This window comes from Setaria italica, chromosome V (genome assembly GCF_000263155.2).
Source record: "Setaria italica strain Yugu1 chromosome V, Setaria_italica_v2.0, whole genome shotgun sequence".
In the NCBI taxonomy this organism is placed as follows: domain Eukaryota; kingdom Viridiplantae; phylum Streptophyta; class Magnoliopsida; order Poales; family Poaceae; genus Setaria; species Setaria italica.
This window is the reverse complement of record NC_028454.1, coordinates 45,800,301-45,816,617: the sequence shown is the minus strand read 5'-3', so window position 1 is coordinate 45,816,617 and position 16,317 is coordinate 45,800,301. Positions and strand designations below refer to the sequence as shown.

Here is a 16,317-nt window from a genome sequence, read left to right as displayed (position 1 = left end):
ATCTTAGCTGTTGGGAGGAGCCACGGGCCAGCATTCTACAGTTAGTTAATTCGAAATAAAAAGCGTTTACATCACCAAGATCACCGAGAGTTGAAAATACCATCTGAATTCTGATGATGCATATATTTGACCAAACAACAAAGGTAGTATCATAATAACATTTTCTATTGCGGTAACTGAAATGACGACGTGTGATCAGGGAATCGAGCCTCTAATTGCAAGATCAATTCAGCAGAAATTAAGCTATACAATCCTTTGGCAGCAGATAGCATGGGTACTCAATAGATGATGCGCAAATTGATGGCCAGTTGCCTACCATTGGATTATGGTTTCAGACTGAGCATTCAATCGAGCTTTGTTTTTTTCTCTAAGAAATAACGTTAAGAGGTCTGGTGTTTTAAGTAAAGCATGAGATAGAAGCCTAATGGAGTTTTTAGTTTCAGGAATCAGCTCATCATAGATGGGGCGGCACATCATAAGATGATCCTATGCATTTTGGTGAAACGACTTCATTCCTCGTGTTTAGACTAATTACATGCATATGAAGAATGAAGTGGTAACTGATGATGGATCAACAACCTATGCTATTCTTTCAATTGAAACAAGAATTTGAGTGAGATGATGTTAGACCACCTCATTCCTTAAACACAGCCCTCCAGGTTCAAACATAGACATCTTCTTTACCAACGGGACAAACACTCGATCTATCACACATAAAAGACACTCTGCAAAGCTGCATCTGAGTCATTAAGATGTTGATAACTCGATAAGGTTTGAATCAATCCTTACTTCTTCCTCTTTTTTTTTCCCAATTTCAGTAAGACGAAGAACAATTCTCGATTGGACATCAGGACGTGGTGCCATTGGCCTAAAGCCCTAAAAGGCAAAAACCACACAAAAAAAATTTTAATGTTCTACTATGTATTCTCAGACGTGTCAGCGTGGAAGCAATGGGCATTTCCACGTCGAGGTCAGAATAAATCGGCAGGATTAGTTAATTAATTAAGCAATGAATTTCCAACGCCTAAGAAGAGACAAAGAATAAAGGGGCCCTTAATTGGGTACGCTATGAATGTCGGTAGAATATGCCTATTGCTAAAAACAAATAGGGGTGATTAAGCAACCAGTAACCGCCCCTATCCGCCTTTTTCCCCATTTGAAGTGTGATAATCGTGTTAAATTGACTTTTCGATACGTGGAGGTAAACGTGCTATTGATGCTATTCTCTGATTCTCTCCTCTCGAAAGCATTTTTTACACCTAAGCAGAATCTATATCACTTCAATTCTCAAGGAAATTCAATCAACAATTTAGCTGGCTAAAGGTTTCATGTGCTGTGTGTGACTGGTCTATCTAGGGGTATTTGGATACACCCTGCTAAAGTTTAGCACATGTCACATCGGATGTTTGATGCTAATTAGGAGTATTAAACATAGGCTAATTACAAACTAATTGCACAGATGGAGTCTAATTCACGAGACGAATCTATTAAGCCTAATTAGTCCATGATTTGACAATGTGGTGCTACAGTAACATTTGCTAATGATGGATTGATTAGGCTTAATAGATTCGTCTAGCGAATTAGCACAGGGTTCTGCATTTAGTTAGTTTTATAATTAGCTCATGTTTAGTCCTCCTAATTAGCATCCGAACATCCGATATGACACTGCTAAAGTTTAGCAGCTGGTATCCAAACACCTTGAATCTTGAATTCTTGATTTGGTAAATTCTTGATTTGGTAAATGTGCTCGTATTTTCTTAAATTTATTTTAAAATTTAACTAGCATTATTTTTCAATAGTAAATGATGTACTAAATTTAGAATTTAACTAGCATTATTTTTCAATAGTAAATGATGTACTATAGGTAGCAGATGATGTACCCGTAAATAGAGCAGATGATGTACCCGTAAATAGCGGGACACCAACGATGACTTCTGTCAATCTTGAACAGTTCAAAAGAAATCTTGAACAGTTCAAAAGAAATCTTGAACAGTTCAATCTTCTTTTGGAGGTGCTTTCGAGGTGCTTATAGTCATATGATTGCGTTTACGTGCATATATTCAAAATAGTCACATGGTTGCGTTTACGTGCATATATTCAAAGGGTCAATGCAAGTACTAGGGTGATCTGCACGCTTCGCCACGCCCGTGTTAAGAGAATTGTATATTTTAATGATTATATATTTTTTGCAGCTGCTAAAAAAATAACAGTAGTTGAAAATTGTTGGTTGGTTCGTTGGTGTTGTTTTGCTTGTCACCATGTCAATGCTGTTAATATGCTTATTAGTAACTACAGTTCTCATAATCAACAAAGTTCTCATAATCTCATTCTCATATCAAATTGTACATAAGTTACATTTGATGGAAAAGGAAAATAGTGCAACTAACTTTGGAAACCATGTATGTTGTATCATTAGGAACATGCAAGGACGTCTGCCTTAACTGAAAACGCAGCTGCATCCAAAACAATGCAGAGCATTAAAGAACCTGCTGGATGTTCAGCAACTGATGATGCACTTCTTATAACTATATGTAATGGGTGTTTAAACTTGGCGGTTAGAGTAGATATATGATAAAGACAACTTGGATGAACCTTTTCTTATATCATATCACTAAAAGTTCTAAGGTCCCGCGCCCCATCTAAAATTCTGTGGGACGCGAGCTTCTGGCTGGAAAGAAATAACGAAAATAAACATTGGAAGGTATGCATGACTACTGTTTGGGGAACTATCCAGCTAAGAAATCCTTAACGGCAATACACATCAAATAACTTGGCGATACACACCATAACCTGCTGGCGATGGAGCTTAAATTTACAGAAAACTAAACACTGTGTTAATAAGTCTACAAACAGAACTTAAACAGGCTGCAGGTCCAAACATGCAAATCAGCAATTACAGAACTTGGCGCTCAATTGAAACTGAAAGAAGTTCAGAACTTGGCGCTCAATTGAAACTGAAAGAAGTCTGAACTGTGGCCTCTCAAGTAGCTGTTGCCTCTAATAACTCTGAAACTAAGGCCCATTGGAGCCAATCATCAATTCTGTTGCCTCTCACAAGTATGAAATTGAAAAAGTCTGAACTGAACTCAACCTACAGATATATGCCATAGTAAGCTGATTAGAAATCATGTGCTAAGTAACTACAATAAATTGAACATCAGTAAATCAGGTTTTGAAGGTCAGGGTACCGCTACACTACTTTCGATTATAAGAAAGAATTAACAGTCTTCAATATTGGTCTGTGTTATGAATGGACAGTGATAATTGGTAAAACTAACAATAATGCCTCGCCGCCGGATCCCGCGCCTGCCGGATCCGAGAGAGAAAGCACCGAGAGAGAGGGGGGGGGGGGGGGGGGGCACCGTCCCCGACGCCGCATCCCGCCCCCGCGCTACTCGTCGCGGAGCAGGGCGCCGCCTCGCCTTGCCCCGCCGCCGCCACGGGCCGCTCCTCGGGTCGCACCCACGGGCCGCCGCCACGCCTGGCCCCGCCGCCGCTCCTCGCCACAGACAGGAGGTGAGGGGCGAGCGGATGGGGGAGGAGAGGGGCGGCGAAGGGAGAGAAGTGGAGGAGAGAGAGGTGGGAGGCGTGCGCGCGAGAGAGGGAGATAGCAGAGGGAGACACGCGGCGAAGCAGGTGACGGTGCTTTTTTCCCCCGGGCAACGACGACGCGTGGGACGTGACGTGGCTCCGCTCGAGAACTATTTTTTTTTTCGGCGACACGCGGCGCAGCACAGGAAGGTCGACAGCACGGAGGGCTGTTTGATACTTAGTGCTAAATTCACGGAGGCACGGAGGGCTGTTTGATACGAGTGCTAAAATTCTAGTAGTCACCTCGGATGTTCGGATGAACAAAAAGTAATTATAAAATAGATGGAGTCTAATTCGCGAGACGAATCTATTAAAGCTAATTAATTCATTAGTTACTGTAGCACCACATTGTCAAATTATGAATTAATTAGGCTTAATCGATTCATCATGAATTAGACTCCATATGTACAATTAGTTTTGTAATTAGACTATATTTAATACTTCTTATTAGTATCAAACATCCGATGTGACAGGTGCTAAAGTTAGTATGGGGTATCCATCTGACAGCGATATACCTGTAGATATGTATCAAAGGGTGAATGTAAGTTTGTATTTGTGAGCGTCGTGTGTACTGTGTCTAGTAAAAGTAGAATAGCTTCATATGATCATATCTCGCTTTTTGTGAGTGAAAATGTTTTCGTCAATCTCAAATTGCTGAGACCTAAACCAGCCCACTCCATATACGTAATAAAGCTATATATGGGCCGTGTTACTGGGCCAGGCCTCATCTGCTTACGCAGCACTCTCTTCTCTTCTTCGTCTATCTCCCCGTCGTCGATCACCTTTTCCTCTCCTCGCTCCAGTCCTCCCCGGCGAGAGAGAGAGAGAATGGCGTCGCGGTTCCTGACCTGATCCAAAGCCCTAGCGCAAGCCCTCGCGCGCGCCGAAGCGGCCTCTTCGTCGCCGCTCGCCAGCGCCCGGTCTCGCAGAGCGCTCTCTCCACTCTTCCCTAGGACCCGGTCGCCGCTGTCGCCGGCCCTTCGCCGCGGCAACCGTCGGTCCGCTCCCCTCTCGACCTCTCCAAGGTTCGCGTCTCCTTCCCTCGCTCCTCCCTTCCCCTCCTTCAGATATACATTTTTCCCATGCAAAGTGTCTATAGATGAATCTGTGATTTTGTCCTGCAAGTATTGTTTTCACATTGCGTATTTGCTTGCGTTTTTGGGTCATTTATGAAATTTGCTAGCTTATAGTCCAGATGAACGGAAGAATCTTGTTGCTTGTGATTCAACATGTGGGTTTTTGTGGTTTCATGGCCCAGGTCTGTAGATGCTTGCTCGTAGTTTGTGTGGACGATTATTGAAAAGGAAGTAAACAGGGTGTTCGTGTCTTTGTGATGAGAAGAAAAAATAGGGCAGGGTTATATTACAGTAGCAGCTAGCGAGTCGATCACGCTTCTTCCGTGTCAACGTCTTTCTGGTTTATGCTGGTCTGGTATGGCCGGTCAGCTTTCTTTCAGTTGTCGCTTGCCATTTGTGCTGGCTTGTTTTGTTCCCAAAGTCATTAAATATGGGAACACAAATTGAGCAAAAATGTACAAAATGTCAAATTAGCTCTCATCGAGATAGGGGCATGTGAAAGGTGATCGCCTGTTGCATAACTTGCTGAGCTTCCATTATTGGTGAATTGATGACTTGGAGCCAGTGAAGCCGAGAGGAAAATTCTCCCTCCGACCCAAAATGCAAGTTGCTTTAGGATTCTTGCTTGTCATTTTTTAAGTTTTGACCATCAATATATAATAAACTGTGCTTATGGCATCGCTAGATCTATCATGAAATCATTTCACCGTATGTTTTTATCAACATATTTTTTTGTAGAAATTGTTATAAATTTTTCATTTTGTAGACCTTGTTGATGTCCAAGTTCAAAATAACTTGCATTTTGTTTAATCAAAGGATTTGCACAAACATTATCTTGGTTCTCTTTTATTTTATGGGCAAAGTTTCCCACTTCAATACTGACCTTCAGTAATAACTTACTAGAGAATGTGTCATCCCTTTGCAGACATTTGAGGGTATTCTTTCTATTTAATGCCATGCTATCTGGTTTGATGATAGATCATACCTACTGATATCAAGTAGTATTCCTTATCATGCATGTCCACCTTTCCTTATTGGAATAACTAGCATTGATTTGTCCTATCCATGGATCAGATTTGTGTCTCTATCATGGATCGGATAGACTTATTAGATTTTGCTAGGATTAGTAATGTAAAAATTTGCGAGTACTACTAATCACATATTTATACCCTGTATAATGATCAAGAAAGTTTCATAGGGAAGCATTGCCAATTTCACACAGAGAACAGTAGTAGATTTCACTAAAACAATTATATTTCTAACCACCATGACATCTATTGAGTACTTGCTGAATGCTTCACTAATATATTTTTGCATTGGAAAAACTTCTATCTTGAGTGATCACACTTTTACCTAATTCTTAATAAGTTCAGGCTGCGCCTTCTCATTGAACTTGCTGACTTGTGTATATGTACTTCTTTTCCCATCTTTCTCAGCCAATGTAGCAGTTAGTTGTGATCCTATTAATGCACCCTTTTGTGCCATTTTTATGTTTGAGTATGCAAACAGATTCTGGGGTATGAGCGAATATCACGACTCAGTGGTGCGCAATTACCTCGTTGGTTTTCTACTGGAGCACGAGCATCCAATAGATCTTCTGTGCAGCAGGTGCAGGTGGGTCCCTAATGTGCATTGTATAGCGTTTCTACCTCTGATAGTTTGTTCTCACTTCTCACTATTCATTGGCTGGCTCATTGCTAGTGTAAATTCAATGTTTTTTTAGCCGTGTAAATCCTTCCACACTACTTAATGCAATTGGACTGAAAACACAGGAAGGCGCCTCCGCAAAGGTGACAGCATTCAGCCCATTGGAAGCAAGTATCGCCAAACCCAGAAGCGATCCATTGAGAACTGAAAGCTTGAAAGCGAGGGCAAACGAGGTAGTTACAAGTACTACATATTACATGATCCCGCCTATCCTTCTCGTATCAAGGAATGGTGTCAGAACTTCTGTTATAGTCATGTCAGTGTTCCATCAAATCTACATGTTCCACAAGGAGATCCTTTGCCCTCAAAAAACAAGGAGATCCTTCTGGACTATGTCCACAATGAGGTTACCAGAAAGTGGGCCTTGATATACATCAAGATTCTCCTGCTGATCATGGCTAAGGACACATTGGTCTCCTTCGGTTCCTATGGGCTTTGATATACTTAAAGATTCTCCTGCTGATCATAGCTGAGAAGACATTGAGTCTACTTCAGAAGAAGTTGTTCAAACAAACAGGGCGTTTGCTATGGTAGTTTCTCCATAGATGCATTAAGCGCCGGATATAATGAAAAACTAATCTGCAACTGCCGGTTCTTCTGTTACTATCTCTTTGCTGGCCTTTTTTATGCTTGTTACTTGGATTGTCTAGTGTCGTGCTGAAGAACTTTCCACCGAGTAATCCCCCGTAAACCGAGTGATGTTAATATGGTGACAAGTTTATGGTAGTTTTGTAATAATGGTAAATATCGACAGTGATTTCCGTTAAGTAATTGCGTGGCTTGCCAAGTTATTCCGGTCTTGATTATCGTGTCCTCCCTGTGCAAGATATGTTGCGTTGTGGCTGTGCAAAAGGACATGATTGATTTCTTATTGGGCCTCATCAAAAAATGCTGACTCCTGGTGTGATTCGGTATCAGCATTCCTTCCCGTGTGGCCGTGTTGAAACGAAGTGCAGGGTTTGAGTGTTTTGACTGCGTGCCATCGTGTCGGTATGCGTCAATTCAGAATTACAGTATCCTTGTGAGATCCAAGTGAGTTGACCACATTTGTTGCAGCTACGATCTAGTCTAGAATCTAGTTTACCAATTCATACGCTGCTGTGCCAGGGCACCGTTTTGACCATCGTACAGTTTGTACTGTACGCGTGCAATGCAGTAGATCTGGCGTCGTCTCATGCTCTGCACGTCTGCGCCCACACAACTTGCTCGATGACCATCGGTTGACTGTCTCTAGGCGTCTGCGTACACGATCAGACACGGACGCAGACAGCAGATGCTACTGTCGCAGCAGTTGCGGCCAAGCCGATACCGGATCATGCTGCAACTGCAACCTATTGCAGCCTGGTACCAGACGATGCTGTTCCAATCGATCCTGCAGCTCCCAAGTCCCAAGGGAGCAATTGCATATGTGCCTGTCTGGACGGCAATGGCAATGGGATCCTGGCAGCTCTGAAAAACTTCAGATACAGCAACCGCAGGAGAACAGGAGGCAGACGGGAGTTTTTGGTGTCTTTTCGTTCCAATCTTGCCGCCTTGTGTATTGTGTTGGCTTTCCTGTTCATCTACATGTCTTGTTTTGCAGGGGGGGCCAAAAAACTTAGAGGCTTGGAGAAGCAGGGATCAGAAACATACTGGACCATTAACCCTGGTACAAACCATGTGGTGAACGGGCTGGCGGTTACAGGAGACGAGCGTTCGTGCAGATCGGTTGGGATTGGGATCCCCGGCCGGACTGCACACCTTGGCTGGCATGCTGGCTCTCCACCTCAGCTCCTCTACGAGTGTTATCACTCATCCACGTCTTTTCTCCCCTACTCCTGTTTCAAGGGAGCTACCGCATTTACGCTGTTTGGTTCTTGTGAGTTCCTGGAAACTCTTGATTTTCAGCAAACCTTCGTAATATATTCATTACTACCTTAAGGAATTTGCAGTTTAAAGGCTCAGTCCTTTTGGATAGTTTGCAGCTTTCTTAGAAGATCTAGACGCAAAAGTTGTGTTCTAACCTGTAATTCACTCTGCTCGTCTTATCAGTTTCCATCGTCGATTCGTTTTTTTTTCCCAAGAAAAGCAGCTCCTACTGATACTGCAAGAAACTCTTGATATGATATACATACTCCTTTTCATGACACCATTTCAGTCAATAGCAGCTCCTACTGGTACTGCAAGAAATACTAGAATTAGCAAAGTAATACAAGTTCCAAGCTAATCTAGTAAACTTTTGACGGTGTTTAGGTTCATTACGCACAGCAGAATAATTTCAGCAAGTGATAGTCTTTGCTCCAATTAGCCAAGTATCGAGTTTGAAGCCAACGTATGCTTTTAGCAATTGACTGAAAGTGCAATTAGAGTGTCTTTTGCAGCCTTTCAGTTACTTGTTTTGGATCCCTATATGCTTATAGATGATCAACTTGTATTATCAATATATAATATGCTTGTAGATGATCAACTTTTATTATCAATATATTGTTCTGGTAAGAGGATATCCCGTAATTCTGCATTCTCCAGGCTGGAAGTTGGCCTGTTCTGAAGAGCACTTCTTATTGTGACAACCATTGGATTCTCATCTGCAGAAGGACACCGCGCATGTGCCGTTTGTTTCTTTAATTTTGTTCCAGTTGGCTCTTGTGCAGTAACCCTGCTGCCCTGAAGATGTTTCTCTTCATATATGTTACTAGCAAAACAACTGAACGTGCATCTTGGATCATGTCCAAAGGCAGTCTAGGTTCACTGCAGATGTTGTATACATGTAAACATATGATGATGATATAATACTAATATAGTATATGCTTTCAGAGACCACTAAGGCTGAGATTAATTTATTTCGAGAACAAATGGATTTGATCACAGTTGTTCTCTGCAGACTGTTGAAGAACTGAAACAGTCATTCTGATCCAGGCAACCACATTGTTTTCTAATTGCATCCAGAAGTTCTTCAGATCGAAGATACTTTATGCAGAATGAAAGAATCTTAATTTACTAGAGATAGATTTGGAACTTTAAAATGTTCAGATGTCCTCCAATTTTCTATCTGGCGTGTGTGTGTATGCGCGAGCAAATCTGATATTCTATCGGATTCAGATTTGGATCTCGGAGGGAGAGTATCCGACTGGACCCCGTATTGCTAGCTATTACAGCTCTCCTAGGACTAGAATTTGTACAAGTTGCATGCTGCTAGCCTGCAAAGAGTTGTATTGCACATTGTTTCCTAAATCATTCAGATTCTCGAGTCAATTAAATGCACAGCACCACACCACCACATCTGTTAAGAAGTTTTGCGGGAATGTTCTCCCAAAATAAAATGCTCATTTATTGATCTGAAGTAGGAATAAACTCTGAATTCTCTGGAGAAAGAGTACTTAACTGTTAGTGCAACCTGTCAATTAGTGTAAATAGGGACTGGCCAGGTTTCAATCTGATGGTGATATTGACCGTACGGAAACTCCAATGTGCAACCTAGCAAATCACAGAGTACAAGCCTGTAAAGTTTGTCCTCGTTTTTGGCATGAACATACCTCATTCATGTACACCTCATCGTGTCTCCCCGTTTCTTAAAGACTCTGAACGAACCCAATGGCAATGGCCAGTACACTTGGGAGTTTTTTTTTTAAAGAACGACGCACATAGCGTGTTTCATTAATATAACAGAAAATACAAGACTACAGCTCTGGGAGGCCATAGGCAGGAAAAGAAAAAAGAAAAAGAAAAGGAAAGGAAAACAAAAAAGACTTGCCCGATTGGATTGGGATATCAACGTGGGTCAGCACTAAACTCAAAACCGACACACCCGATCGGTTGGATTGGGACGTCAACACGACCTCCCCACTCCACTCACCACGGCGGCATTCACAATAATCACGCTCATCAATTTGCCGAAACCTCCAAGCGTGGCCCTGTGTCGACAGGGAACCGATAGAAGCAGACTGCACCGCACCGCACCGAGAAGACCACCGCCATGTGGGATCCTCCGCCGTAGTGCCGCTGCAACACCACACTCCAACTGACGGATTGATACCAACGAATCCGGATATCTCGCAGGCTGCCTCGCAGTCGCCACCACGATAACACAACGCGCGGGGGGTCTCACCATATTCGCCGTTGGACTCCACCTTGCTCTCGTCGCCTCGAAGGAACACCGCGCGCGGGGATCTCACCTCGCTCGCCGCGGTACTCCACATCATGGATCCTTTTCTTTTATCGCCGTCAGAGTGGTGAGCAATGCTACCCCACTTCACCAGATCTCCATCAATCAAACAAAACAACCGCTGCAGGTCGACTTTGCCTCATTGCTTCACCCGTGTAAAAGCCTTCGGCGTCAAGACAACAAACTAGAGAAGTCACTTGCGCCGCCTTTTGACGATGTACCGTACCGGGTAGTCCAGCCAAGCTGATCAACCCGCTGCGGTCCGCTGCAAGTCTAGTTGTCCCACGCTGCCGTTGCCGCAAGCGCCATCCTCCGACGCAGTCCCACGCCGCTCTGACTGTTGCCAAGCAACGCCAGCCGCCGCGGTCCGCTACAAGCAACCAAAACTGATAACCATGTGACAACCCCTGGCTGCCGCCATACTTGCAATCGCCTCCACATAGCCTTGGCAACACCCGTCTAGCTTTCCACGTGGCGGAAATGCCGCCACCAGCTGCGGCCGCCCATGGCCAATGGACCAGCAATGCCATGAACCGAGATGGGTCTCTAGAAACGACGCCTCCAAGGAGGGCACGACGCCAATGGCGCCGTCATCGCTTGTCTAGGGTCTGGACAGGGTTTTCACCCAGAGAACCCCATGCAGTAGGGTTGTAGCTCAGAAGTGACACCCCCAATGGGGAGAACGACGCCCTAGAGTTTAGGGTGTCGCCGTAAACTCCACCAGCAAACGCCGGTGAGGGCTTTCGCTCGGAGAATCCCAACCCCTCACTACACGCTCACGGTTCGACATTCCCAAACCACAGTCATAGTAGCCCAAACTGAGGCGGCGTCGCCATCGCACACCCACGCAACCATGCCGTTGTGCCTCCACCTCCACTTGCTCACCGCCGCGTCCACTCCTTGCAACCTCCTCCACGCCGCGCGAGCCCCCACTAGTGCTCAGCCGCCTTCCGCTCCCGTCGCCACCTCCGCAACTCCTCAGCCGAGGAGAGGTAGCCCGACGACGCCTGCAGCCCCACCTTGGTGCCACCAGCGCGCCCCTGCGCTAGGTGTCCTTGCCACGCCTTCATGGCGTCGTTGGGACACCTCGCATAGGCCACCCTGACCACGACACCACGCCGCCACCATTGAGGCATAGAAGCCGTTGTGCCCCGGCCTGTCGCTCGCCCCACTTGGCCGCCATCGTGCAGCCTCACGCCGGACCGGTCGCACTCCGCCCACCACCGCTGGCCGGTCCACTCCTTTCCCTGCACAGCGCCACCTCGCCTCCGCGCCTAGGGCCGGCCTTTGCGAGCCGCTCAACCACACGGCGGATTGGGTGCCATCCCCTGCGCCGCCTGCATCCGCGCGGCTGCTGCCCTCGATCCCGCAGCTCACCGCCCCTGCCTCAAAACCCCTCCCGCGCAACCCGTCGCCCCGGCCTGCAGCTCACTGCCCCCGCCGCAAAACCCCTCCCGCGCAGCCCATTGCTGGTCGCGCAATCGCTCCCGCCAAACGCGAACGGGTGGTGGCTGCTTGCGCCGGTCACTTTTGCAACCCGCGGTGGAGTTCCAGCACCACCGTCCAGGGGGCGGAGTGCCACCGCGCCCCGCGCCCAACACCCTCCCCCCCGCTGTCGCCGCAGAGGAACCGCTGCCGCCACATCCTAGGCCCACCGAGACGCCGGACTTGAGGCCAGGACGGTCGCCTGCCCACCGCCGCGCCGCGCAGATCCGTCCCCGGGGGCACCGGATCCGCCGGCCCGAGGCGCCGCCGCCACCTCCGTGGCCCCGCACCGCCGCACCCAAAGTCTGCACGGGTCCCCCGGCCGGTGAGAGAGGCCCTACTGCTTTCCTAGCAGGCACTCGGGCTTCCGGTGCACTACTCTGGCGGCGGTGAGGTGGGAAGGAGGCTGGGAGGAGGGGGGGGCGGGGTGGGGCAGAGCGGGGGAGCCGCCCAAGTCGTCTCCAGGGAGACGACGCGGGGTGTAGCACACTTGGGAGTTGGGACTGTAGTTAGCATGTGGCTTGATAATGTAGCAGCATATTTCTGCATGATCAGCCAGTGAACTACCCAATTTGCAGTAGTTTAAGCTATAATAGCCTCATAGGTGCTCATTCGGAAGCAACAGCTCCTACTTGTTGGAGCCTGCCAGCATAATGAATCTGTATTTTGATCACGCTTAGCTAATCAGCACATGAGGTGCAACTCGGTCGACTGTGTTTCATTCTGCAGTTTGATCACTCACTCCTCTCCTCCGCACAACTATTCTTCCTCTACAACTTTCTGCAGCCATGAACCCTCTTTCTTGAAGTAATCTTCAGTCTTCACCCTATCACTCTTCGTTCAGTTTCATGAAGGACAGGCTTTCTGCTTTCACTTTGTGGTGACAGGGAGCTTTTGGGAGGCCGGAAAGCGAGCGCTTCCGCTTCATTTCCGGATGTCCATGGCCATGGCCTCCTACAACACAACCACACTAGGTGACAAGTGCAATGTGCATCATACTGCTCGGCTTTCCAGCCTATCATGGACTCATGGTCAGTCAAAGGGAGCCCTAGCTAGGCGGTGGTCCCCACTCGCAAAGCTCGCTCACGTTAATAACAGCTGGAGTAGCCTGCTACTAGTAGCTAGCGCAGGACAGCCACGGGCACCACCGCCGACTGATGACTAGATGAGGGTCCGGAGCAGACCGATGCCAATTAAGCTACGCAAGTTGAGTTTGCCACATTTTCTTTTCTGAATGCTAACCATCAGAAAGTTGTTCCAATCAGATCCTTGGTTTCTCATTTGGGATGAAATGTGGAAGCTTAACTAGGTTAATCTCATCCAATTTCACTATTGACTGCTCATTGATGGTTTCAGCAACAGTCTCTGGTTGACTGCTAGCTCATTGTTGGTTTCATCATCTGCAGTCTGCACGTTCGCCGTATGCACTGCGTGTGCAGCTCTCACTGCACTGGCGATGTCATCTCGTCGTGTTTATCACCTCATGGCTTGGTGAAACTGAATGAAGAGAAAGGAAGAACCGTCTAAAAGGCTGGCACTGATCCGTTTTCACAGTTGCTTTCCAGGTGAAAGGCTCCTCCAACATGCACAGGCTGCACTGAAAAGAATAATAATTTGTTGTTGCGGTTGAAGAAGTTGCAGCCACCATCCCCAATTGCCATGTGGGGGAGGGGTTACGCTTGCGCATCAATCACATCGCGTCCTGTACGTTCCGACACCCACCTGGGCGAGCTAGCGGCGTCTTCTTGCTCCTCGGCTCCCTACCTCTTGCATGCCCGGCCGGCCTCCTTGTCTTTAAAGACCCGGCTGGTCAGCTCGTGAAGCTCGCGATCGAGGCGCGAGCTCTCCGTTGGTCCTAGCTAGGAAGACGGTGGCGGCGGCGGCGCTGTTGAACTGCAAGAGAGTTGAGGGTGATCCGGAGCTCCGTCGCTTCATTGATGAATGCCGAAGCTATAGAAGCCCCTGCTCGTTCCGAGGTCCGTAAGATTCATCAGCGAGATGATACTTAAAAAAACTTTTTTAGATTATTGATGCACGTCTACCGATCGATCGATGTATTTGAGCTGGCTCATCTCTGACTGTGTGGCTGCTCGATCGTGGGTTGCACGTTTCTTTTTCAGGTTCGATGCCCCGGTCGCCCGGATGGCATTGCCAACCCCGGTGGTAGCCGGCATTGCGGCCGGCGCCGCCGCGTTGCTGCTGGTCGCTGTCCTCGTCGCGGCGTGGCTCGTCAGGCGGCGGCTCAGGGCGCGGCGTGACCGGAGCTCCGACACCGGCTCGTCGTCCGAGGCGCCTCCCACGCTGGGTACGTCACCGTGCTGCTTCTCCTTCTCGCCGGCAATTCGTGCACGTACGCCGTCTGATGGTTGCTTGTTGATGATCAGCGGAGTGGGGCCGGTGCGGCCGGACCTCGTCGGCGCCGGAGTTCCACGGCGCCAGGCAGTTCTCACTGGAGGAGCTGGCGCACGCCACCAAGAACTTCGCCGAGGCCAACCTGGTGGGCGCCGGGAGCTTCGGGCTGGTCTACAAGGGCCTGCTGCTCGACGGCACCGTCGTCGCCGTCAAGCGCCGCACCGGCGCGGCGCGGCAGGACTTCGCCGACGAGGTACAGCAGGACATCACGGCACGGTCCCGTTTTCAGTTACTGATCATCAATGCAACTGTTTCTTCAGTACTTTGAATGGTGAAATTTCGTCACTTGACTGAAAAATACAATGGGTCCTTCGTGAAATGCAGATCAGGAGGCTATCGGAGATCTGGCACCGCAACGTCGTGACGCTGATCGGCTACTGCCAAGAAGGGGGTCTACAGATGCTGGTGTTTGAGTACCTGCCCAACGGCAGTGTGAACGGCCATTTGTACGGTAATGAGCTCAGCTGATGACTCTTAATGCTAACTGCGACCTTCTGTCTCCCTGAATGTTGCATGAACACTGTTTATGTATGCGTGTTGTTCATCAGACACCGGCAAGGAGTCAATGACAAGGCTGGAGTTCAAGCAGAGGCTCTCCATAGCCATTGGAGCAGCTAAAGGTTACAAGACCTTCATTCGTTTACATCTCTCATGGCGATTAATGCTCTGGAAACTTTTAAGGTGTGAAGCAAACAAAGTCTCTGAACTCAGAATTCTGAATTGCAGGTCTGAATCATCTGCACACCCTGGCACCTCCGTTGATCCACAGGGACTTCAAGACGAGCAACGTTCTCGTCGACGAGAACTTCATCGCCAAAGTGTCTGACGCCGGAATCGACAGGCTGATGCGAGGGTTGGAAGGCGCCACTCCATCGAATGGCAGCGTCTACCAAGATCCACAGTGAGTCTGAAACTCTGAGTGCAGATTCTGCCGTTTTACCTGAACTTGGCCTTTCTATCACAGCAGCAGTTGACATTGCACTCCCGGCATAAATAATCTTCATTTTTAAAATAATAATGAATAACCCAATGCTTCACGAACACTCGTACAACATTTCCTTTTCAATTCTCATCGTGCATTTTTGCTGTGTTTGTTTTAGGGCACATTCATTGGCGCAGCTTTCTGAAAGCAGCGACGTGTACAGCTTTGGGGTGTTTCTTCTGGAGCTGATCACTGGCAGGGAAGCTGCAGCCTTGATTCCACCAGAATCCAAGGAATCTTTCGCTCATTGGGTAAACCTCTATCTCAAATGCCAATCAAGAAAATTCTGTCCGATTTTGGACAGGCAGATAAAGCCCATGATCTTGCCTGACCAGTAATGTTCTTGTGAATCTGTCAGATGGAGGCACAATTCACCTCGAACGAGCTGATCGACCCGAGGCTGGGAGGGAGCTTCACATCGGAGGGCATGACGGAGCTGGTGGGCCTGGCGTTCCAGTGCCTGAACCCGTCGGCGAGGCGGCGGCCCAGGATGCGGCTGGTGGCGGCGGAGCTGGACCGGATCCTGGAGAAGGAGATGACGCTGACCACCGTCATGGGCGACGGCACCGCCATCGTCACGCTCGGCAGCCAGCTCTTCACGTCCTGATCAGGACGGCGGCATCAGCCCAGTGAGCGGCGCTGCGGCGAGGTTGAGCACCGCGGAGGCGAGAGAGACGACCCTCTGAATGACGACGCGTACGTCTCGACGCTCGCGCTCCAGCACCGAGCGCGGTGCGGCGTCCGTCCTTGCGGCGCAGTCTCCCGTCGATGTGCTCACGCGTCGCGACGCTGGCGTCCTCCCGCAGAGCTGGCCAAGGATTCCCGGAATAGGGGGGGTGGGCGGGCAGCGGAATTCCCGGTGGGCTCGCCGTCGACGTCAGCGGTCGGCCGCCGGCGACAGGAAGGGGAGAAGCCGGCCATGA

General features: G+C 48.1%; 1 protein-coding gene and 2 long non-coding RNA genes across 3 annotated transcripts; 2 read left to right on the top strand and 1 right to left on the bottom strand.

Moving 5' to 3' along the window:
• Nucleotides 1-2,717: 2,717 nt before the first annotated feature.
• On the bottom strand, nt 2,718-3,608 carry LOC101778153. The gene is made up of 2 exons (XR_215319.2): nt 3,279-3,608; nt 2,718-3,091 (listed from the first exon to the last, which is right to left on the bottom strand). It is a non-coding gene; the product is annotated as an uncharacterized LOC101778153 (long non-coding RNA).
• Nucleotides 3,609-4,369: 761 nt separating this feature from the next.
• Nucleotides 4,370-7,165, top strand: LOC101761657. The gene is made up of 3 exons (XR_002677936.1): nt 4,370-4,616; nt 6,177-6,281; nt 6,440-7,165. It is a non-coding gene; the product is annotated as an uncharacterized LOC101761657 (long non-coding RNA).
• Nucleotides 7,166-13,718: 6,553 nt separating this feature from the next.
• On the top strand, nt 13,719-16,301 carry LOC101777742 (probable leucine-rich repeat receptor-like protein kinase At5g49770). The gene is made up of 8 exons (XM_004971136.3): nt 13,719-13,976; nt 14,121-14,305; nt 14,385-14,605; nt 14,737-14,863; nt 14,961-15,032; nt 15,139-15,313; nt 15,513-15,645; nt 15,753-16,301. The coding sequence occupies exons 2-8, from the start codon at nt 14,143-14,145 to the stop codon at nt 15,999-16,001; spliced, it is 1,140 nt and encodes a 379-aa protein (XP_004971193.1). The 5' UTR covers nt 13,719-13,976; nt 14,121-14,142; the 3' UTR covers nt 16,002-16,301.
• The last annotated feature ends 16 nt before the right edge of the window (nt 16,302-16,317 follow it).